General features: G+C 35.7%; 1 protein-coding gene across 5 annotated transcripts in view; it reads right to left on the bottom strand.

Moving 5' to 3' along the window:
• The window catches only part of cntn5 (contactin 5), a 199,297-nt gene that overhangs the window by 83,984 nt on the left and 90,094 nt on the right, over window positions 1-25,219 (bottom strand). For 3 of the 5 annotated variants that reach the window (XM_088639030.1, XM_088639027.1, XM_088639028.1), the window contains exon 3: window positions 6,648-6,866. The exons of 1 other annotated variant lie outside the window; for it this stretch is intronic. In XM_088639030.1, coding sequence (XP_088495156.1) covers window positions 6,648-6,866 — 219 coding nt within the window. The remainder of the gene's footprint in view (window positions 1-6,647; window positions 6,867-25,219) is intronic. One more of the 5 variants, XM_088639029.1, reaches the window with a different exon arrangement.

Raw genomic sequence — 25,219 nt, 5'->3', positions numbered from 1 at the left:
TTTAAAGGTCTCACATACAGTACCACTACTCTATACTGAAAGTAAGACACAGATTTAAATTGCCAAACAAATGGTGAAAATGACAATGTTTTCCACAGTGTTATAAAAAAGGCACTGTAATCCTTTGTTTTTGGGCTCTTCTTAAAAGGACTTCATTTGAAGTCAAATTCTAAACATTGCATTATGCATACACACAGGTGTAAAAATGCACTGGTAACTGCAAATGTGGAGATGGCGCAGAAGGATTTGTGAAGGACAATGTGGAAGAAAGGGTTTTGTGTTCATACTGTACTGTTTTTGTGTATATTCTCTATGTATTCATATTTTAATAATGCAGCGCTAATAAACAATTAGAACAACCAGGGTCACTTGATCAAGTAAATGCCAGACTTTATCATCAGAGTACCATTTCTTAATTCTCTGTAACTGAGTTTAGATGAATTGACCACAATCTCAGATTTAAATGTTGTACAGTGTATTTTAGGAACTACAGTAGTCTAAACCTATGCAAAGAATTCTAGGGAGGTTACATCTGGACAGGTTATGGATGTCCTTTTAGCTTTTCCACATACAGTAGCCTGAACCACATTTAAAAATGCTCCAGATACTACAGTATACAGAAAGAGTAATGAGGTTTAGCAAAACTCGTTCCTTAAAGGGATAGTGTTAAATAAAAGCATCAGTTCGCTGAATATGGGGCATCATAGTTGTTTAGACAATATATGTTTCATTTTAATCACTTCCAAGGCATGTGGTACTGATTTAATGCATTCACAAATATTATCTATAGATCTGTGTTCTACAGAGCCCTAATTCAAAAACCTGTGGACAGGCATAGCACTGATCTTTATTTCACGCAACCATGATCCTACTGTGTGGTTTCTAGAAAATAATCCAGTTTTCCCGCAATGCTCCACCACTATAACCAGGACATACATGTTTTGCATAAGATTCTGTTACTGGAGATAAGAAAGACACACTGGAGGCTGTCACTCATGCTGGAACAGAACTCCCATGTTGTTTTGGAGGAGCTGGTGTTAGCTCAGCTGAGTCTATCTGAGCATTAGGGGGAAAGCAGCATGTATCCAGCAGCCCTGCAATCTGATAATTGAAACCACAGAGTAGGGAGGATAAAACCAGCATGCCTAGAATCTTTGCTCAGGACCGTTTAGTGTAAGAACTGTCTGTCTGTCCTCAGGGATGTTAATCTTGCAGCCTACATATATATCAATGCTGTGTAAGATGAGCAAACCACCGTAGGCTTTAGAGCTAATACTTGAGCCCATCCAAGGTTACCTTGGATAAATGCATAATAATAAGGATAATGGGGTGTCTGTTTGACTGGCCCAAGCTTAGTTGACTAAGCATTGGGGGGAAAGGATCATTCATGCGATCTGATAATTGATTATTGGTAACAGAACAATACACAATTACTCTGATTATTATTAGTAGAATATAATTCTGGGCTATCATCAATGCAAAATCCTTTAAGAACATACAGTATATAGGAAGCAACAACAAATATACTGTGGATATTGTACAATAAATTGTTGTTCCTTTTTGTATACAGCACATACAACACATACAGTACATACAGTAGTATACAGGCAGCATTACACTGTCTTCTATTATCTTACTTTAATACACAGAAAACAAACAAAATTAATGGGTTACAGAAGTTTTGCATTATCCAAGCTTATCTGCTATGTTTTCAGTTCATACTGCTGTAACCAGTTCTTTTCACGACGATGTCAAAAAGCCCTTTAAAGTAAAAAAAAAAAGCTTTGGAACTGTCATTTCAGATGAAATCTCTTTTTTATATGCACTATATTACTGTTGTAAATTCAGAAGCACAGATCACATTATCGGTATGTGGTACTGGTTTGTACTTTATTTTATAGTTTAATAATGTCACTTTAATAATTTATTTGACAGTAACATTGCAATTCTGCAGGCACACTGAAGGCCCTGATTCAGCATCTACTTTCACCTTAGTCAGTGTACATTTCATATGATCTAGCGAGTGATGTATGCTTGTATTCAAGCTTGTTAAAAAGATTTTTACAGAGATCATACCACCATGTTAGGGTGGTGCATCTTGTTTTCTGTCTTACTTGATCCATCATCTGCAAAATACTAATGTCATTTTTTTCTGTGAAGCAATTGGGAATGGAATCAGTGGTGGCACAATGTACTCTTTTGCACTAAGTGTTTGAAAGAGTTTGAATAGATAGATACAGTAGATAGATAATACTTTAATAATCCTGTAGGGAAATTGATGTGTTACAGTAGTCCAGCCCAAGACAAGCAAAACAGACATCAGAATAGTTATAAAACAAAAGACAACAAAATAAATAAAAATAAATACATACTGTAGGTGTGTGCAAAATGTGCTGATCATAGTCACTGTAAAAACAATAAAAAATAATAATACTCCCAAGAAGTCAACTAATAAATAAAGACCAAAATAAACTCGTATACAGTAGCTCATCAAAGTTCATCCAGATATGAGATACTGTTTCATCTTTGAACAAGTGCCTGAGGGACAGATCTACTGATATCCTAGGTGGGATGCTTCTGTTGTACCCTTGAGCAAGGTACCTCACTCCAATCTTTTCACTAATAGCCCTGCTGTATAAATGGGTCTCCAGGTCATCTTTGTAAATAAAAATATGTAGTAATTAGACTTGAAAACAATTAAAAAGGATGAAATAAATAGAGATACAAGGTGGTTTACAAATAACTAAAGACCAAAACAACCCATATGGCCAGTCAAAGTTCAACCACTTATGAGAGACTACAGTATTTTATCCTTCACCAAGTACTTGAGGGACAGATCCAAACATTGATATCCTATTCTTTTAACCCTCAAGGCTCTTGGTACCAGCATTTACTTCTTGCTCTCTATGTTGAAGACAAACTGAAGTTTCAACTGGGCTGTGAAATTTTCAGTTAGTTGTCTCTGCAGCCACCTTTGTTCAACAAAGCTACTGGAAAACACCTCACCTCTCCAGATAAATTATTGTGCCCAAGGCTCCTAATTAATTTATCTATTCTTTGCAAGTGCAGAAAGATATACTTGGCAACTCTCGCACCACTGCAGGAGGCAGAGAGAAACTGTGGGGGCAGAGCTACTTATTACAGCTTTGGGATAATATACAATCAGGCTATAAAAGAGGCACACAGCTTTTACATACTACTGTATATGCTAGACCAAAAGCTTTCTCAGTTTCTTGATCACTATTGATGTACAGTATGTAGCAATTCAATTTTATAGCCAAATGCTTCTATACACTATAATATCACCCTCCGTGAAGAAAATCATACACATTATTGTAAGATAAGAGCTGTTTTCCTATTGTTTATTAGATGCTAAATAGATTGTTTCAAAATAGGATGAAAGCAATGCAACCAACAAGTTGCAGTGTGTGATCCCTTGCAGTTAACATTCTCTGAAATCAAAATAAAAAATAATTTCATTTGCTACAATTTTTCTGGCAGAACATCAAGGTTGCACACACATCAGTGAAGAGTCCAAAGCAACATGTACAGTGACTGAAGAGATAAGAAAGAAGGTAAAAAAATACCTCACTAGGATTTATTGTTATGGGACAAATGAACACAGAACACTGTGCTATAATGACCCTGTGTACTCAGGCTAGAGAATTACTTGGAAAAAAAATCAATTTTAGTAATGAATTATGCAAGATTTTCAAAAGGGTGCTATATCATCAAGGAATTATACTTCTGTTTTTAAAAATCCACTATATACTGTACCATGTAGGCCAGAGAAGATCTTTCCTAAATCAAGATTTAATCATACCGCAGAATCTGACCTTTCATTATTTTCATTGTTTTGCATATAAAATAATAACTATTTTGAGCATTTTAAACAAAGCCTACTGTATATATTTTAAAAATAAAACCTGTTATCCTGCTATTAAAGTATTTGGATGAAATCTTCCAGAATTCTCAATTGAACAAAAGAGGGTTATACTGTATATTTTAAATAAGCCTTTAATGCTGGTGTGTGTGGAGGACAATGATAGGAATTTGTTGAATTTGCATAAAAAATGTACAGGATATGTATTCTTGCATCAGATGACTTAGGCTTTATTGATCTTTTAGCTCCTTTTAGAACAAGGTAGTTTCTAAATCTGTGCACAACCCTATAGATAAACCACCAGATGGTGTTGTCCAGACAAAACCTCGAGAGTTTTCACTGACCACATACAGTATATTGGGTGGAAAGAGAGTTGAAACAATGATGAAACATTAGCTACATCTTAATGTCCAGTGCACGTCATCATTCAAATGGAGCATTCCAAATCACAGCCAATGATGCCCTTTAAGAAAGTGGAAGACATCACCTAAGGCAAGAGAATAAGCATTCAATATGAACAAATGCTGATCTTTATAGAATTGACTCTTATTTCCCCAGAAGTGCAACCAAGGTCTACAGAGGTAAGAGTATGCAATCTGAGACAGATTCTTAAGTGACTACGTCTGGTGTCACATTTAATCTTTTTTTTACAAAACCCACATTAATGCTGGTTTGGGAATAGTTTTGACAACCACTGGCCATTGTGTGAAATGATTTATTAATAAGAGTAGCAGTCATTGATGTTCCCCTGCTGGGTTGTGAAAATGAATCTCCCTTTTTAACAAATGTATCCATTAAAACTCTTGTATCTGTATTGACAAGAGCCAGGGGATTTTTAAATGATGAGAACACCACTACCTTATGTCCTGCATAAAGGGCAGTTGATATTCAAACACTAAAGACATTACTCCATTCTTCAACTCTTCAGCTGGATAACAAAATTCCACAGTTTTCTGGTGTAATAGGTTACTTAAATATACAGTATATAGAATCATACAAACATGCTTACCCTACCGAAAATGATGTACATGTTCTATTTCCTTTGTAAAAGTAACAGGGAAATAATACAAGGAATAATATTAGGCTTTAGGCTTGAAATTGAATACATTAATTATGCTACAACATCATCATCCATTCTATGAAATGAGTATCACCACCATTACCAATGAAAATAATGTATAACCACTTTACCCAAAGCTTTAACAAATGTGCTCCATGTGAATATCAAAAACAGAATCTAGAAATATGCTATTCCTTTTCCTATGGTACTAGAAAATTCCCTTATCTATTGATCACAGTGCCAGATCCTTGATAGAAGATTATGGAAGCTCTTTATCACACTCTAATAGCTGGGCAGTTTCTGGGTCTTATCAAAATCAAGACTTCTATGATTACTGTAACTGTAATTACAATGGATGAATGGCATTATAAATAATAGTGGCCAACTGATTTTTGTGTGTGTACAGTTTAAACTTTTTTTCACCATGTTATGGTTTTAATAATTGAGTATATTTTGAATTCTGCTTTCTTTTCAGGTTATTTTGAGCTTTCTTTATGGTAAGCAGCTCTACTAGTTAGGAGTTCTGGTTCTACAACCAACACAGTTTCAAAAGCAACGGCAGGCTTCGTTTTCAGCATGGTTCGATTCCTCATGGGTTCTGTCTCAGCATATTTAACCCACTCTCAACAATTCTTCATAAAACTCACATGTTTTAAAATGTTATTTTCCCAATATTTATATGAGCACTTTAAAGCAGACAGAAAAACTGCAGTATGTGCCAGAACTGCTGAGCTGCTGTGAGCATTGTGGCAGGTACAGTATAAGGGTTGCCGTATTAAATTGCAAACACCTGCAGTCATAAAATGTTTCTTCCTGATCCTGGACACATTTGTTATGGTTTTCCTTCTAACTAAGCACTTAATCAGCTAGGTTAATTAATTTATATGTCTTGGTTAAGTCCTTTTTTATGACTTAAGAGGTTGGATAGGAAAAGTACTGTAATTACTATCAACCATGACCTAAATTCTTGGATTTGCATCTCATTGTTCTTTAAAGTACAGTAAAGTTGTTAAACCAAGTGTTCTGGCAGCTAAAATTCACTCCGGATGTGCATAATCTGGCTTTCCTAAAGTTCACCTTAATTCCTCTGGTGAAGTAATTTCTCACTTTTCCACCTGGTCTGTAGTGATCACTTGTCACATGCCAACAAGGAAGGTGCTGCACCTACAGTGTAGGATGATACCGACTTCATTCACAATTGTAGTACCATAGTGAGAATACAAAGGCTAGTAATTATTAATTACCTTTAATTGTCTACCAGACAAATAAGAGTTGCCTGAAGAGAAATAAAGAAATAACCACTTAATAGGTAAGCTGAAGAGAGAATGGACTGAGAGCTATGCTTGCCAAATCTGTACAACATGCTGCATAGTATTTCTGAAACCAATATATTTTTGAAATTTATATTAAATGCAAAGACTATTTTAATACCCACAATACTCCTTTTTTAAACACAATCTCTGCCTGTAATTTTTTCAGATGAATAGAATTATATATTTAGGTAAAGACTCATTTATGGATGCATGTAAGATATATAGTAGTCTGTGGATCATACAGTATTTGTAAAAAAACACTACTGTATAAACAGTATATGAATACATGTTCTATTCAGGATTATGTTAGATGAGCTCCTAAAGGCATAGCTATCTGGAACAAATTTTCACCAGATTAAACAAACTTCTTAAAAAAATAAATACATCTTACCACCTTTCCTGAAACTCTCAGTTGAACTAAAGATACTCCTTGATGCCAGGTACTGATGGGAAAAGTCTGGCCATTCGTGCAATTTTGAAGACCCACTACTGGAATGGCTGTATCTGGGTCTGTTCTTTGAACTGAGCAGAGATGATGATGAGCTGTCCGGCTTAATTCTTAAAATAGCAGCATATGAAACAGGCCGCCCAGCAATAGCTTTAGAAATTTCTGAAGAAGAAAAAAAAAATGACAAAGAAAATGTAAGCATTGTCACAGATTATAATTCTAATGCAAACCTACTGTAATTAGGTTGTGCCCAAATAATACCATTCACTTTGTGATTTGTTAAACTGATCAAAGGCCACAGATCACATTCCATAATACTGTATCTACTGCAAAGGGATTTTTTAGAGATGCCAATCAAGTCTTACTTGCATGCCTTTGAGAGACGCCGGGGGGGCACTGGAGTCTTCAATGAAAACCCAAATGAACATGAGTAAAACATACGAACTCATAGACAGGCACCCCAAGCTGTAATTGAACACAAGACCCTGGAGCCATGAGGAGCTTGACTAACCATGCGTGCCACCCCCTAAGGCAGGGAATGAATAGAGAAGACATTACCGATGACAGGGGAGGAAGTGGTTAGATTTAGGGTGTAAACATGAAACGTTAATATAGGCACACATTCTATTTGTGTAAATATGTAGTAAGCCTATACTGTACTTTAGAAAACTTAGTTTAATACATTTTTAATTAACATTCGTTCTATCTTATCAAGGGACTCAAAATCATTTTAAATTATTTTATGGACTGATATGCTGATGTAGAAATGGGAGAGTGAGCCTGCAGTTCATGCCATGCCATGTTGATATAACCAGCTTAAGTTTATCTTCTAGGTCAGATGCTTTATTTTCATAACACGTTTCACAGGTTGAAAAATTGTGATGTGAGGCATAATGTTTCCACATTTATATAATTAGTTTAATTAAAAATTTGTTTTGAGTTAACCGTCTAAAATCTGTCTTCCTGAAATGGAACTTTGTAGCTTCTACTCATATTACAAACAGGAGTTCAAAGGAGAAATTACTGCCATAAAATTTATGAAGGGAAGTTGCTCGAACAAAAAAGCTCTTTACTTGTCTTAATAAACTTGTCTGTTGGTACCTCTGTGTGTCAATCTTACACTTTAACAGCTTCAGATGGTACTACATCAAACCTACTAGCCAATTTAATCCCCAAGTGAACAACTTTAAATACACTACACCATAGGTAAAAGCAAGCATTTTTTAAGGGTCTTCTCTGTTCAACAGAAAACATCATTTATATTTTGGCTTTAGAGGAAATAGAGGCTAACTGCTAAATGGGGATCAATTTCTAGGCTGCATATGTCTTTTTCTTTTCATTTTCCAGACTAGCACTTGGGCCAGTTGAAAAGGTTCATTGACATTTACAAGATCCTAATTAAAAGCTACCTTATAATACTTGCAAATGTGACCTTCACTTGTGTATTTTCTGCTAGCCCTTGCATGTTTAGGGGAAATGTCATTAAAGACGTCTTGATGGTAATTCGTTTTCCAAGTGTTTCAATAGTATTGCTATACATTAAATATTTACCATATTGTTTAGAATTCTAAACCCTTTCCTTACACTTTGTAGTCCCCTCACTTCTAGAAAGAAAAAGTATGCAAATGTCCTCATTAATTTTTATAACTAAAAACTCTAAGGGACAGAATATCTTGAAGATGTGAATTTTGCAAGCTTATTCAGAACACAAAGTTCAGCAGACTCCATGAGAGAGAGGCAAGTATTGTAGCAATACCAGAAAAGGAAAGTAAATAAAAAATGCACCTTCATCTTGCACTGTTAAGCTTTGGGCACATGTCTTACAACAAAGAAACAATACCCTCCAGGATTGCTTAATGTTATGTAGTACCCCCTTCTAGTCTGTGTGATGTTATTTCCAGATGTATGCATCTTCAATATGTACTGTATACAAACTCTCATCAGTATAATTTAAGTTAGGTGTAACCTGAAAAGCTTAAATGAGAAAACATGCTGACTACTGTGTTACTGCTGTTCCTAAAACAGGTACAGTATGTAGCCTCATTTTATGACATAAAATATGCGTAGCAAGCTAAATTTAGACTATCATACACAAGAAATACAAAAGCTTAATAATAATTTTTAGTCACATTTTTTTCTAAGAAGTTTGCTCTAGTGCTTTATCCATTTCCTGAAAGGGTTAACAAGTGTTATAGAAAAAGAAAAGATTTGCTGATGTCTTCAAACATGCATTTGTGTGCATGACCACTGAAATTTGCTCAACACAGAGTAAATGTTCAAATGGTCTCTTAACATACAAGTCAGTACCAGCCATCATTTTCCTTCTGTTTGTTCTTTAGGACAACTCCAATTTTATATTAATCCTCCTAAGGGTCACTCCAGGGACTGGGTCTGAAATGGATACCGATACAACCTCTGAAGACAATATATAAATATATAAAAACAGTAAAAAATATTTAGCATTTTTGTAATTCTCAGAATTTACTTTGAAGGCTTTTAACAGCACATGATAATAACTATTACTATTTTCAATAGCTCCTTTCATGTCAATGTACAATAAATCAAGAGAGACAGGCGTGTAGAAATAAAACACCAATTACACTTTCATACTCTAATTTAGGTATTTGGTCTTTTATGTCTTAGGTTTTAAATTTTTGCAATCTAATTGAATACAACACTATGAAGTTTTACAAAGCGTCCCCAGACACTGATCTTATTCACAATATAGACAAATGAAACAGTTTAAAAGCATGACAAAATAGTATTCACATCATTTATGTTGAATGATCTAAAGTGAGAAGAAATATTATTAATTCATTAAATACTATGCAAAACTAATCTGTAGAACTTAAAAATCTTTGTAATGAGATGTAATCTTGACAGAAATAAACATCATAATTGATAGTAGGGACACAATTGACTTTGCTGCAGTAATGGAGTACTGTATAAATCAGTATGGTTTAAAGAGAAGCTAGCCATTGGACAAGAATATTTTAGCCAACATAGAGAAATAATAATATATCTTAGGGATTGCACAATATATTTAAATGTATATTTTAAAAATAAAAATATTTATGGTATTTTACTTCTGCATTACTGGATTAGGTTTTTTTCTTCTTTATCTATAATTTATTAACTACTTTATTCTTCCACTGCCTCACAGTGTGGGGGCAGATGCTTCGGACAAAATCAACCATTCTTCGTCCATCAATAGGAGCGTTTAATGAGGACAGTGTGCTGATGTGTCAAACCAAAACCCTGCAGATTTCCATCTGCAACAAATCAATCTTTTAAACCAATCCACTGTTGCCGGGAATCAATCACAATAATGATAGAGGGACATGAACCGAGTGATGTAGAACAAAACTATCAACAGAAAGGGCTTAATTCAACCTTTTTTCCAAAGGACAACCCTTTCCTTTTCTGCTCTGTCTGCCTCCCATTCTTGGTAAATTACACAGTGAACATGGGATTGATTACAAAATGCTGCACCTGTTTGGAACAAAGGCAATATATAGTGTTTGCGGGTGCAAGGTTATGAATTTATGCTAATTGTATGTGTGATTTTTTCCCCTTATTTCCATTTTTCCTACCAAAATGTCATTATAAGGATCTGATGCTTCATCTTCTATCTTATCTATTGTGAAGTTAGTGCTATGCTCTTATCTTAACTACATTATTAATACCAAAATGAAACAAAAACAGATGAGAAAAATTGGTCCAACACTTAATACAGTTTTAAAATGAATCGTTTATTTCTTTAATAGTGCAGTCATATTTCTTCTGATTGTGATCCTTGTCACAGCTGTTAGTGAGTATTTAACACAGCAGGGAAATAAATCATAATCTAGAGATAGGGTGGTGGGTGTTGTGGAGAAAGAATAATCAGTGGTATTGCTTAAGCATACGAAATAGAAATATTCTCAAGACAAAGCATGTGAACTGAAATTGTGATAAGAAAGTAAGAATCAGGTAAGTTAGGTGCCATATTGTAGGAGCAAAATGAAACAAACAATTAGGAAGATGATTCCTAACAATTTATACAGTAAACAGTAAATCATGAAAAAACAAGAGAGCACAGTCCAAAATATTGCACTTATTTATTTATGAGTGACCATATGCATCCATCCATTTTCTCATCTATTTATCCAGTACTGGGTCACGGGGGGAGCCCCAGTCTAACTCGGCAATCAACACACTGAAGGCAAGATACAACCTGGATGGGACTAAGTCCAAAGCAGGGGCACATACCAATACAAACACACACAGTCACACCCGGGACCAGTTTTTGCAGAAGCTGATTAACCTTCCAGCATGTCTTTGGATTGTGGTAGGAAACCGCACCACCCAGAGGAAACCCATGCAAAGATACAGTAGGTAGAACAAACGAACTCCACACAGATACTGTAGCACATCATCAACTAAACCAGGGGCCCTAGGGCTGTGAGGTACAGTAGCAATGCTAACTATTGCATCCCTGTGCCGCTCTGATCACCTCAGACAAAATAAATCCTTATAATACTGTATATTACCAATGTGGTTTAAGATCAATCAAATCCACATTGTAAGGGCTCATTCAGAACACATAGCCAGAGTGTGTGACACGCCAAAAATGTCCTTCTCATTAAAAAAAGACGCAGAATTAAAGTCCCACAGTGTTACGTCACTAAAGAACCAAAGGATTGAAGATTTAAGCCCCCAATTCAACTCTTTCAACATTCGTGGGGTAGAAAATATCCAATGTGCAGCCCAGGTAACATACCTCTATGGATGAAATAAAATATGCCAAAGCATAACATCTATTTCCAACAGCTTCATCCAATTTAGGGCCGCAAGGGAGCTGGAGCCTACCTCTGCAAGCAATGGGTACAAGGCGAGATACACCCTTGAAGGCTCAGGGCAAACACAGACACAGACATGCACACACTCACACCAAAGAATAACATGATCATTGACAAAACATTTGATGGGGGGAGGGAGAGCACTTTTAAATGACTAATATGAGAAGGTGATACAGGCTGCTCTGTCAGCTACACATTATGATCTCTAAACTAAATTTTGAGTGAATTGTTCAAGCCTGACAACCTGTACTCAGCTGAACCTTTAATAATAATGCTAGCGATGCATACACATTTTGCTGACCCGGCATCAATGTGTAGCCTTCAAACAAAAACTGTGAATGCTACTGTATGTGCTTTTATTTTGGTTTGGGTATCTATTTGTGAAAATCCACAGAGCCAATTGAAAATAGGGTAGTCATACTCACAAAAAAAGATTCTTTAAACGCGTAGTTTCAGGATCATATTCAAATCTGATGACTGGATGACTTCAGAGATATACTGCAGGATTGCTCTGTTGAAACCCCAGATAGGGTTAGGGTTAGCATACCAACACTGCAAATACAGTTTTTACACTCAGTGATGGCTTTTCAGTCCATAGTGAACTTAAGGAAGATCATTTATTTACTCCTATCTGCACCCTTTTTCCCAAGACTTCTGGCTGATTACTGTATGTTGTATATTACAGTGTTTAGTAATTGTATTCCAAAACTGCATCATATCAAAAGTTGCATGAAAAGCAGTTCTACTGGGTAAACTCTCTAAATTCAGTAATTTAACGTGCAACTACAGTAGATGTAGAACTGGAGTCAACATTTAATGGGTCTTGTAATCCAAACCCTACACTGGTGGTATGTTCACCCTCAACACCACTTTTACAGCAATTTTGAGCTGATTGAAAATTTTTCTAAGGAAGACAAATTATTGAAGGTGATAATGTTCCATGTGCTTTTTTCAGAGGGCTTGATTGTTTTAGACTCCTAAGTTTTGGTTTGAGAAACATTTTTTCAAATCTGATGACTGGAGGGCTTCAGAGATCGATTGCAGGATTACTCCATTGAAACCCCAGCTAGGGTTAGGGTTAGCAGTCCCACACTACGGAGGCATTTTTTACACTCGGTGCTGGATTTCTGGTCTCAAGGGAAATTTAGGATGAGTGTTAATTTGCTCCTAACTGCAACTTTTTTTCTGGAGTCTTCTGGCTGCTTACTGTATGTTGTATATTACACTGCTCAGTAATTGAATTCCAAAACTGCATAATATCAAAAGTTGCTTGAAAACCTGTTGTACAGTACATGGTGAACTCTTTTAATTTGTCAGTGAACATGCAACTAGATGTACAGTATACCCTAGATTACTGGCATTCTAATTCAACAAATATTTTATGCTAATATTCAGTCTTTTTGAAATTGTAGAATATTTTTTTCAATTTGTTGATTTAAACAACAACTATGTATTTTTATGCATTTTTCGTGGTGCAAAGTTTTCTCACAGTTACAAAAATAGTACAGTATAACAGTTTTACTCTGGAAGCATGAAAAATAATCTGAATGTAGATGTTTCACTTTGTTTATTTTAGTCTGTCAGTTACATTCACTTTGAAGCAAAAATAACAAAATGAGACCCTTTTTATTCCTTTGGGAGCCTGCTGTTCAGTTTCAGCTTTTCTAAGTGAACAGATGTATATTGAGACTTATGGTAATGAAAGCATATCTTGTAGAAATCAGCAGATTATTCATTTTTGTATTCAAAAGATAATTTTATTTCAGTAAACATCCAAGCCATACAACAACAGATTTCTTCCAGAAGTGTACATGTGATGCAGTGCCATTTTGAGAGATTCAACTCCCATGCTGAGAAGGTAATAAAACACTATTAAAATAAACAAGTAAAAGGTTTATTCCATACCTAAAAGAGAAGAAAGCTCAAACCCAAAGAAGGCTCCACAGCCGAAACGTTGTGTTTCCTTTATTCTCTTTTCAGCATGGAATAAACCTTTTACTTGTTCCTTTGCAGCCTACGCATGCTGACACAGCTACCTACTTGAACTACTATTAACTATTAATTCTTGTCAGTACTCAATTAATACAAACTGTCGAACCAAATCTAATTCATTATTTCCTGACTTTGCTGTTATAGTGTAAAACAGAATTCACTCCAACTTTGAGGTCTCCAGTGACTTTATATTCGTTTTCAATGCAGAAATTGTGAGCACACTATCTTGCTTTCCAAAACATTGGCTTCTAGTTTTACACACTTGATTTCTCATCCATGATTCCTGTTTTGTTATTGAAGTAAAATCACCCAGAATTCTGTCCATGAAACTAATGAGTTTTTATTGTGACTGTTGATGCACAATAAAAAGATGCCAACCATCATTATTATCATCATCATAATTAATATTTGAATTTTCTTGGGTATCCAGGGTGATTCCTGAGCAACTTAACCATGTAAAATACAGCTGGTATTTTGCTTATTGTATCTTCCTGTCATCACTTTTAAGTATCAGAGTTTTAGTGTTTTTAAAGAAATGGAAACAACACATTATTATAAAATGATATAATTATATCCATGTGGTTTGCTGTTTGATGACTATCTGTGGTACTTTTGGAAATAACAGATTTCAAGAATATGCATCCAGTGGATTGAACCTAAACTCACACACGTGAATTTTAATAAGAAAAATTGGTTTTAATTATCAGGGAAAGGTGAAAAATGCTGGCAAGTTATGGCACAGGAATGTGATTAGCCACAGTGCATTATGTTTAAGATTAATGGAGATAAAAAAGATTACATCAAGTGAGGCAGATTATGCAAGAGACTGGTAATTTAATAATACATCTTAATACTGTAGATATCCAACCCATTTAGACCATGTGTATATTCTGTAGAGAAGATAATCTTACTTAAACCAGGCTTGGATATGTGGTCGACTGTACTTTGGAACAATATCAGGATCCTTAAACTAAACTTGATGTCCCATATAAAAGTTGATTTTTTAACATGCTTTTATATTCAGAATATACACTGTGGTTTCTCAAAATCCAGCCTCAATTTTATAATGCACAGTACTGTTCTCTGCTGTTCATTTTGTAGCACCAGCATGGATGGTTTTGCCCTGCATAAGCAATACTAGCACTCCTGAAACAGGTAGTGTTTGTGCCTTAATTTGATTGAAATCAATATTTCGATTACCAGCTGTTGAGTGTTTCAAAAACAGCTGTGGTCTAGTGCCTTAAGTAAAATATACATAACAACACATGATGTGTTTTTCTGCAACATGAAAAGCATAATTTAACAAAATGGCAAGTCCCATTGAGGGCCTTCATTAGCTATAACTATCAGGACAAGCAGATATAGAAAGAAAAGTGAAAAAAACATCCGAAAATATATAACGAAGATATAAGGGGAAACAGAGAATGTGCTGGATTTTTACCTCTGCAGAAAAAAAGAGAACAGGATAAGGGGGAGACGCCGACAGATATTTATAACTCACTTATCTTTCCTGAGCTTGTATGATGCAAAATATATGCAGCAATTCTAATCTCAAAAGACAATCGCTGATATCTTCCAGCTGCTTCAGGCTGACCCGGTAGGAGACATACGGTATGGAGAGCATGTGGAGGGGGTATTTGCCTGTAGCCCTAAAGGTTTCTCTTGCACTAAAATGTTATCCTACGGGCTCACCCCTGTGTACAGTGGCTCATACAGCAAGAATGACCCAAGTGACTTACAGTAAGTACAGATTTAGAGCAGGGGAACACATTCTAAACTCATGACTAAGCAAAAAGATAGAGCAGGGCTTTCCTGGTACATATGAACATCTTAGTAACCCGGCAGATACCGATTACACATGTGTAGCAACATACACCAGCACCCAATAGGCACCTCTACATAAATATTACAGAGACCTGCTCTGTTAGCCTGCAAACAGAATCTAGTGACTACAATAACAATTACACCACAATTGGGTTTTCTAATTAGCCCAAGTTGGCTTTTGACTCATGATTTCTTTTCAGGTTTCAAATTGCCTCTGTTCATTGTCATTTTCTTAAAGAGAATATTGAATCCTTATTAGTTGTAAAATGACTCCCAACTATGCTTTGATTGGTCACACTATTGGTTTGCTGTTGATATTTTATAAACAGGGGCCATAGTCTATCCATGGCATACAGTGTAAATTTCACCAAATATCTCAATAGGTGTCTTTTTCCTTTTAAATACTTGTGTGCTCATAACCCCTTTTATAATGCATGACTCCTTTGCCCTTGTTCCAAAAATGATTTCATGCATCACTCATCCTTCACCCCATATTTATATCCCCCACAACATACATAAAACACGGGCATTTAAAAAAAAAAGATTTAGGCTGGGTACAAGGTGAATAACAATTTGATGCATCAAATTGCAAATCTACTCAACAGATGAGGCTAACCTATGCCACAGATAGTGTCTTGTTTTTTTTATGGAGAGATAGACAGACAAACTGTCTCATTCCTCATTAAAATGACAAAAATGCAAATGTATTTGCAAAGCCAGTATGAAGATGAACATAATGGAAACTCTGGCAATCTCTCTACTGTGGCAGTTCATCCCTGACAGTACATTCTGTGATAACCCAAGAGTGCTAGTTGGTGAGAATTTACCCATATGATAGTTCAACTCCACTTCAGTGCTTTCCTTTAAAAAAATACATTCCCATTACAGTACATTGACTGTTAAGAAGAAAAGCTTAACTGTAGAAACAAATATATTCTCAAATTCATTTTTTAGGTACTGTATATGGAAACATTATTCTAGAGAGATATGTCTGAGATGTCTATTACTGAATAATTAAATACACTTAGAGAGGTATCAATTGGAGCTTGTCACGTTGGGGCAAAACTATTCTCAGAACTCCTTCTGGCAAGAACAGTATATGTCCCCTCATTCATCAAAATTTAGAGATGGGGTCCTACCAGCTGATTTTGATACTGTATTGACACATCTCATTTGTAAGATCTTATGTAAGAACAGTAAGATTATGTAAAATGCTATCCTCTGATTTGGTATACTTGCCCAATGAAGTTATTATTCATTCATTAAGAATTGAAATACAAGATAGCCTTTTTGCAGCATCATTTGTTAACACAAGATGTTATACTCAGATAGAATTTTATTAATTCTTGGAACATGATTAAAAACAACCAAAACTTGTTTCAGTAGCTGTTGGGTACCAAGGGTTTCATGCGCATGCAATTTCTTCTGGTTCACTGCAAGAGACTAGATATACTGCTACCGCATTTTATCTCACTGGGGCTTTCCATATGTGTAAATAATTTACACTACTTTAACTTTTTATGTGGTTACTGCTGTAATGCATTCTATCTTAGCCAGAAGGTTACCCCTGTAGTCCCAAATACAGTATACTGTTATGTGACCAAATTCCAGCAGGTTTCTGGCTCACTGAATTACACAGCAGACATATGGTAATGTTAAACACATCGAGGAGATAAATCAGCTGCACAGTCTGTATTTAGCTCATTTATGCAGCGCATGTTTACTTGTGTCTTTTATGTTATTTTACTGGTTAGGAAATTTATTTTCAATTTTCACTGAAATCTTGATTTCAAAACAACAAATTAATTCTCCGTTCTCAGTGAAAAATAAAATTCTATGTGAATAAGAGTTTTATTTTTTTTATATACCACAGGCCGAAAAGACTAGAAAAGGTTCACCACTTGTTAGGTTAAGAGGCATTTAATGATTTATAATAGTGGTACTATGATAGCCTTCTTCTGGAGGTATAAATTCATCTATTTCAGCTACAGGCCTGTACTCATTAGAAGTGGATAAAGACATACCCAACTGCAAGCTAGATTTGACATTTAATTTGGGCCTTCCTAGATTAATAACGCAGCATGAAACTGTTGATGTTTGAGTGATGGTTGAAAATTAAAACCTATTCAGTGATCCGATAAAGCTGTTTGAAACACACCCATCTAAAATTAGGCAAAAGAGCTCAAGGGAGTGTCTATTTCTAGATGTCTATTTCCCTATTTCTAGGGAATTAATTTCTTTGCAGGGACAAAAACACAGGAGGCTACACAAGTAAAAGGCTGTCACAAGCAGTCTACTACATATGTTAAAAAATACTAGTCACTTTTTTGTACAAAAACTGTATCTTCAAAACTCAAAAATAATAAACTTTACAGATGTTCAGTGAGTTACGGATGCTTGTTAGCGCCACGGAAAGAAAAAATCCAGTTTATACGAGAAAACTATTGCATTTCAACGCAATAGTTACGTTGTTAACAATCTTGCCAACCATATTAATACTGTATATTGCATTATACTGTACAGTATATGCAATACAGTAGTCACTTTAACAACACTAGAATATCGTCACACACTTCTTGATGTGAAGCTGACTGTCAAGTCATCGTAAATGTATTCCGTTCAATGTTGAAAGAGCTGGCAAAAACCTATGTACAGTACATGTTTCTGCAGAGTCACATCAAGAACATCAAGAAGAACATACATTTGTCACAGAGATGGCAAAAACAATACACGGTTAACCTGGGAATGCTCACTGACACGGTGTTGTACTTCACGTATATAAAATACAGAACATGTGCTCCTTTAGATTATTTTTTTCCAAAAAGAGGAGTGTGACAATATTCTACTGTTGTTAAAGTCAATGCTACTTTGCACGGGACAATATTATTGCATATACAGTATAATGCAATATACAGTATTAATATAGTAGGCAACATTATTCACAAATTAACTTTTGAGTTTAAAGGCAATCATTTTGTTGTATAAACGCAATAATTTTCTCATAGAAATGGGATACGTTTCTTGTACAAATGCAATACTACCTCGTATAAACAATATATATAAACTAGATTTTTTTTCTCTGCACTAATAAGCTTCTGTAGAAAGCAGATATTTTCCTGATCGAATAATTTATTTATTGGCAATTGAAGACACAAGGAGAACACTGTTGTACTCTTGCTCCTTAATTCATGTATGTCTTAAATGAAATGTCCCCACCCAAAAATGTACTCCATTCCCCTTGCTGACTTTGGTGTCCAACCAATTTATGTATCTACTGCCTATAAAAATGTTAATGCTCGACATTAATCTTATAAATGTTCTTAGGAACTGAGATGGTGTCAAAATACTGTACCTTAAATGAACCTAAAAAACTTTATCCTCTGATAAATTTAAAATGACTAAAGTTTCAAAGTGGTCTATGAGGATAGATCAAAAGGTGTTTTAAAAAGACTGCAAACTGATGAGGTATAAACACCTGCTTAGATTGCACCCTCTTTTTAATGTTAAGTGATTTAGCACCAACAATGTTTAATCACAAGTTGGAATTTCAGTATTTAATAAAAACTCTGTACTCTATGCTAATCAAAACTGAACACTCGCAGAACATTCAAAAATGATCAGACAAAAACAGGAATAACAGGTACTTGAGAAATAAAGCATTACACAAAACTGATAACTACAGATCTGCGACCAGATAAGGAAAGGCCTATAAAACAGCTGCAAATTAATTGTACTGAACATCTTACAGGTTCACACGCAGTACCTTTGTATAATCAGAAATGAGGATATTCATCATTTTCTTGCATAAAAGTTAAGAATGTGCCTGACATGCCCCTGTTCAATTAAGTAATGCCGAAAATAAATTCTAATCACTATCTAATACTCTTCATTCAAGGTGTTATCTATCTTAGCTGTCTTCAGTAATGAATGCTAAGTTACAAAATGACAGCAGTAGCATGTAAGCACATTATGCCTTTCCTAAATTTAGAGCTGCACTGAAAAGAGGTCAAATAGTTCAAGATACTGAGATGTAAGCTGAATTGGTCAATATACAGTACGATTTGTATTCAATTGCCACAAATTTGCAATGACACGTGTTCAATTACATGAAACCATAACTTGCTTCTATACTGTAAGACTGTTACACATACAGACACAATTGTTGTTGGTTCCTGGCCAAGGAAAACCATGATACAGAAACAATAAACTCATGCACAACAGTCAGCTAAGAGAAACCATGGCTATAATTCAGAGATTACATCAATATTTTATCACAAATAAGAAATTTTAAAAAATAAAGGTACAGAGTAACAAAAAACTGAAGAGTCAAAACAGTTTATTTTAATTAACTCTAATCCATGAAATCTGCCGTTTTGTGATAAGACAGTACTGCTGATATCTTCCATATGTTTCCAATGACAAAATCATATACTTTGCCCTGTAATGCTGTTTAAATAATATATACAGAGATAATTAACACTGGCCATTAAGTCACTCAAGGGATGCTTGGCCTCATTTCAAACACTTGGATGGTGCCAACATCTTGTGGCAGAGAGAAGCAGGTCTGCAGACTTGTAACAAAAGCATTTTCATGTGTACAATGTATGCTAGATTAATCTTACCTCACAGTAAACTTTCAGAAAGCATGCTGGTGATACTGATTACTGTTATTTATTTGTGGATTTTAATTTTTAAAGGGCCCTGAGGAAAATCAACTTTAAAACCATATTTACTTCTGTGGAGATATCATCTTGGGATTGCCTTAATCAATATTTTTTCTGTTCAGTACAAGGCAATTAAAGTGAGATTTGACATTAATGAAGTCTCCTCCTTGACCCATACGTGTGATTATCTTTAATAACACGCACAAGTGTGATGTAAATTGCTATGAATTATATACAGCCGTAGTCTTTCTCATCCCTCTAGCAAAAACATGGTAAACCTGAGAGAATGATCATGTAATATAACAATGATATAACAATGCCATCTCCAACAAAATTCCACAATTAAAAAACAAGGCAATTGACAATCTGCTCATATACTGCATATGTAATGTAAACTGTAAATATTTGATTCATTTAAAAATCTTAGACTTTTAAAGTCTTTTAGAAGTTTCAAAACACCTTTATAACTGAAAAATGAATATTTTGGAATTCGGCAGGACGTTTGAACTTCCCAGGATAAAGAATACGACAACCACAGAAGAAAATGTTGGTTTCAGTCGAAGAATAAGAACTTTAAATACTGCACAGGCCCAACAGGTACTAGACACTTGACATGTACAGATAAAGCTGGCTATTAAACCAGAAAAACTGCTGATGTGCTGTTTCGGTTCCACAGGGGAAGGTTTCCAATAGATACAACTGCTTTCATTATATGACTGCATCCGTGGCCAATATCATCACAACTGCAGGGCCTATCTATGAGGGGACAGAGGTTACAGAAGACAACTGAACTGTTGGGGTCATGAGACCCACTATGCCTCTACCAGCCTGACAGGCCTGGCATTCAAAAAAACGAAAATCAAGCCAGATCATCTAAAAATAAAATAATCCCTTGAACTACAAATCTTATTGCTGTTCGAAGTTTTAAGTGAAAAAGAGTGAAATAAGGCAGAGAGGGGGAAAAAAGGCACGAACTGCCCACTGGAATAAACAAACAAAGCAAATGCTGTCAGCTGCAAATAACTGCAGCTCCTAGCAATGGATAGCCACGATCAAAAATCAATACAGAGAAATGGACTAGGCAAAAACAAATTAACTGTACCAAGAGCTGAAACCTGCTTTGTAAACGTGGTGAAGATGAGCTTAACTCTTTAGAGGTACCCATAATATTGAAAATAACCTAAAAAGTTACAAAAATACAAAGAACCAAACCATGGAATGGATTAAGTTTTATTTACTGTATCCAATAAAGCTTCAATAAATAGGGGGTAAATAAATAAGTAAGAAGACCTCCCATAGTTAAAAATAACACATGATGGGCTAAAAATGAGGGGAGGCCTTTAAGCCTATCTTGCTTGTTTGGTAGATAAGCTTGTTTAGTTGTTAACGATTAGACTTTCTTTATAAAGCTGTTATATTGACATTTTTATCAAATGACATCTTCAAATACCTGTAAAAGTACTGATTCTCATAATAAATGCACTAAGGACAGCACACCAGTCTGCTGCATTGGTGTCCAAAGATTCTTGCCCTTTTGTCTTATATAAGAGAAAAGGTATTGCAAAGTAGGGTCTGTAGATGATATACTGTATAAGCTCTCATCTCTGTTTCTTTGACAGTTCTTTCACCAAAACCCCTCAATGCTGGAGGTACGTTGCTTTTCTTTAGAACAATATCAGTATAGCTACAAAGAAAAAATTGGAAGTGAATATCGAAAAGCTGTATAGTCTGAAGGTGCTTATGAATTGTTCCTTTAAGCGTAAAAGTGATGTAAGCCATTTTATTACCAAACAATTTTTTAAAGTAATCTACTGCTCAGCATGATATTTGTTTGCCTAATTTTCTTTTTTCAAGCTGCATGATACCCTAGAGGTTTTGGTAATCAATGAGGCAGCTTTTATAGAGCACATTCCCTATTATGTTATTTTTGTTGGCTGTGCTGTACCATTCCATTTGTTAAACAGCTACTGTATGCTAAATAGCACATGCGTCTTCGATGAGAGAATTGAAGTGAGAGTGAAGGCAAAAATAGCATGAAATAGATGTATAGATGCTACAGTACATTGCAAGCTTATAATACCAAAGTAAGTGATGACAATGTGGAGCTTTCGATTGATAGTTTTGGGCTGTTTTTTCACTGAAGATAATATAGTCATGAAACAAACTAAAAACTTGTAGCAGTATCTTAGTACCATTAAAACATTTGAATAAAACCTTAACTGCATATTTGACCCAAACCTGTTATTAAATCATAAACTTCAGCTAATAATGGCAAATGATAAACCCCATATCTGTGATACGGTATACAGTATAGTATGTCGCTTAAAGCATAGCTCACATGTTTTGCACTATTGTATCTTCACATTTTCCCTTTCTGTATTAAAGGTATTGTGTGCTTAAACATGCGTAGTTGCATGTTGGTAACAGGATAATGACATGTTAATAAATACCTTTTAAAACGTGATTTGTAAAACTGAAGGGAATTTTATTATAAAAAGAATTATTATAAAAATAAAACAGTTGGATCCTTGTTATTATTAGTAATAATATTATTATTACTTATTAGTAGTAATCCAGTTAGTTATAGGCCTTGCACATTGACTTGGAGATGGGGTTTAATTGAAAGAAAAGATTTTCTCCTTGCAGGATCCCCCAAGAAAAAAAAATGTGTATCGTGTTTTTCAAGGGTGTGCTCCTAGCCCTAATCACTTTCACTGCTGTTATGGGAATTCCAGGGGCTTTTATTATTAATGAGTGAAGATCTTATCAGCTTGCGAATAACGTATTAGTTTTTAATTCCCATGGATAAAACGTGAATCAGAGCCCGGTTTCCACAATTAGAAGGTTACAATTTAAATGGATTTGTGTTTAGTGCTACTTCATGAAATGCTCCTTTGCTTGATAACCTTGATAAATTACAATTCTCAGTATAAGCAGCATTATATATGTACAGTATATAGTATGTGAGATGAAAATGCAAATTTTCTTTCAAAACGAAATGTTTTTATTGTACAATTATTTTCTTGCGATTGGTTCAGTCTAATGCCTATGATAAATACAAGTGGTCACTATTCATTGTTTAGTTATACAGTAATCTCCTGACTATCATAAACAAGTACCTAAAACCTACAATTTATAGTACCTCAGGTCATTTTTCAAATCCTCCTAGTAGAGAAATCCAGGAAACATTACCTTTGTAGTCTATAGTTAATGTAAGGACAATTAATTAACTCGATCAATCTCACAAAATGTCTTCTACAGTTCACCCAGTGCTGCATACTGTATACCCTGGTCATGGAACATTAAGTTATCCAGGAAAAAAACAAACAATCAGTAGCATATACACATTATGCACATCTAGAACGTCACTAATGTTCACACATCATTCCTTTTAGTATTCATGCAGTTCTTCATTTTAAGCAAGGATGGACAAATTCAGTCCTTGGAGGCCAGAGGCCTTAGGTTTTCATTCTACCACAGGTCATTAATTAATTGAACCAATTGTTTAGATAATTGGTAACATTAACTACTTTTTAGTTCTGCAGCAGTTGGTACTTGAAAGACACTCATAATAGCTTGAGGAATCCACTATGGAGGACTTAAGTTACCCAACCCTTTTATAGTATTTCCATCAAGTAATCATCTTTTTCTTCACATAAAGCACTAATGAAAATAATTTATGAAGGAAATGCATAACCAATACCATCTATTTTAATGTTCAAAGCTGCCCATGGTTGAAATAGTTCCTCACTGTAGTGTGGTTTACATAGGATGTAATGCAGAAGGAAATAAAGGAAATAACGCTCTACTCCTCTCTCACTGAACAGACAGCAAATGCGCGAGGAAATGGGAGAGGAGCAGCAAAGTAAAGAGGTGAACTGCATACAGACAGTTCTCCAAGTACTTGTGGTGAAACCTCATGTCAAGATGATCTGAAATCTTGTTTATATACTGTACTGTATGAAAATTTCAACTTGGAAGAAGTCAGTTTCATAAATCTAATTTAGTACAAGCTATGTCAAAGCAGGATACCATTGGAAGAACTAAATAAATATGGTGGTAGCTGATACAGTATGTATGAAAGAAAATCCAATTTTAATTTGCAGTTTCTGAACATGCAAACCTTATTATCCATTCAGCTTCCTACTGCTTAACATTACAGCTGTCAAGACTATGGCACCTTTGACTCTTTGTTTTTATTACAATAGCAGCCAAAAAGGCTTTTGTCAATTTAGAATGCAATTCATCAGCTCAATTGTCTGCAGACAATGGTGGAAAAAAAAGCTTAGTCTCATTAGCTACATGGATTTCAGTTCAGCATTAACTGGAAAAAGACTTGTAATTGAAGTTTCTTCTGCAGCTTCTGAAAGATCCCAAGGAAATGTGAATGACTTCATGTCATTTCCATCCTTTGTGAAGTTTGTACAGTAAAGCCTAGGGATGTAACAGCTGTCAAAAACTCAAGATGGACTGGACATTTGCTTCATTGTTTTTTGGAACAGATGATACGTTCCCAGTTCCAAAAGATTTGAAGATTTCTCTGGCACTTTACTAGGCTTAATCTAACTCCTCCTTTGCATTTTAGCGTTTTAACATAAAGTAAAAGTTTCAGAAATTAAGATAGCTATGGAGTATGAATTACTGGGAACTATGGAAGTAACTACAGTATTGTAACGCTTACGGCCGACAAGCAGTGTGTGTAAGAGCCGGCGTACCAGAGCGGGTGACGTCACCGCCCTTCCCTGTGATAGCAGGACCACAGCTACTGGGCTGTGGAGAGATCTCTCTTTGGCTCACGGGGCTAGGTCGCTGCAGAGAGACGCGGAAGTCCCGGGTTCGAGCCCCGGAGGGTGCAGGGGCCGACCAGATGCGGCAAGGGCGCCCGCCTGAGCCCCCGTTGCGTTACATTGGTGTCAGAAGTGGGATGGGATAGCCCTTCGCCGGGGACGGCGATTTAAGCGGGGGAGAGTGTAACGCTTACGGCCGACAGGGCGCTGTGTAAGAGCCGGCGTACCAGAGCGGGTGACGTCACCGCCCTTCCCTGTGATAGCAGGACCACAGCTACTGGGCTGTGGAGAGATCTCTCTTTGGCTCACGGGGCTAGGTCGCTGCAGAGAGACGCGGAAGTCCCGGGTTCGAGCCCCGGAGGGTGCAGGGGCCGACCAGATGCGGCAAGGGCGCCCGCCTGAGCCCC

The sequence above is a fragment of the Lepisosteus platostomus genome, chromosome 7, assembly GCF_059453375.1.
Source record: "Lepisosteus platostomus isolate fLepPlt1 chromosome 7, fLepPlt1.hap1, whole genome shotgun sequence".
In the NCBI taxonomy this organism is placed as follows: Eukaryota; Metazoa; Chordata; class Actinopteri; order Semionotiformes; family Lepisosteidae; genus Lepisosteus; species Lepisosteus platostomus.
The sequence above is the reverse complement of the archived record's forward strand: the minus strand, read 5'-3'. Positions and strand labels throughout refer to the sequence as shown.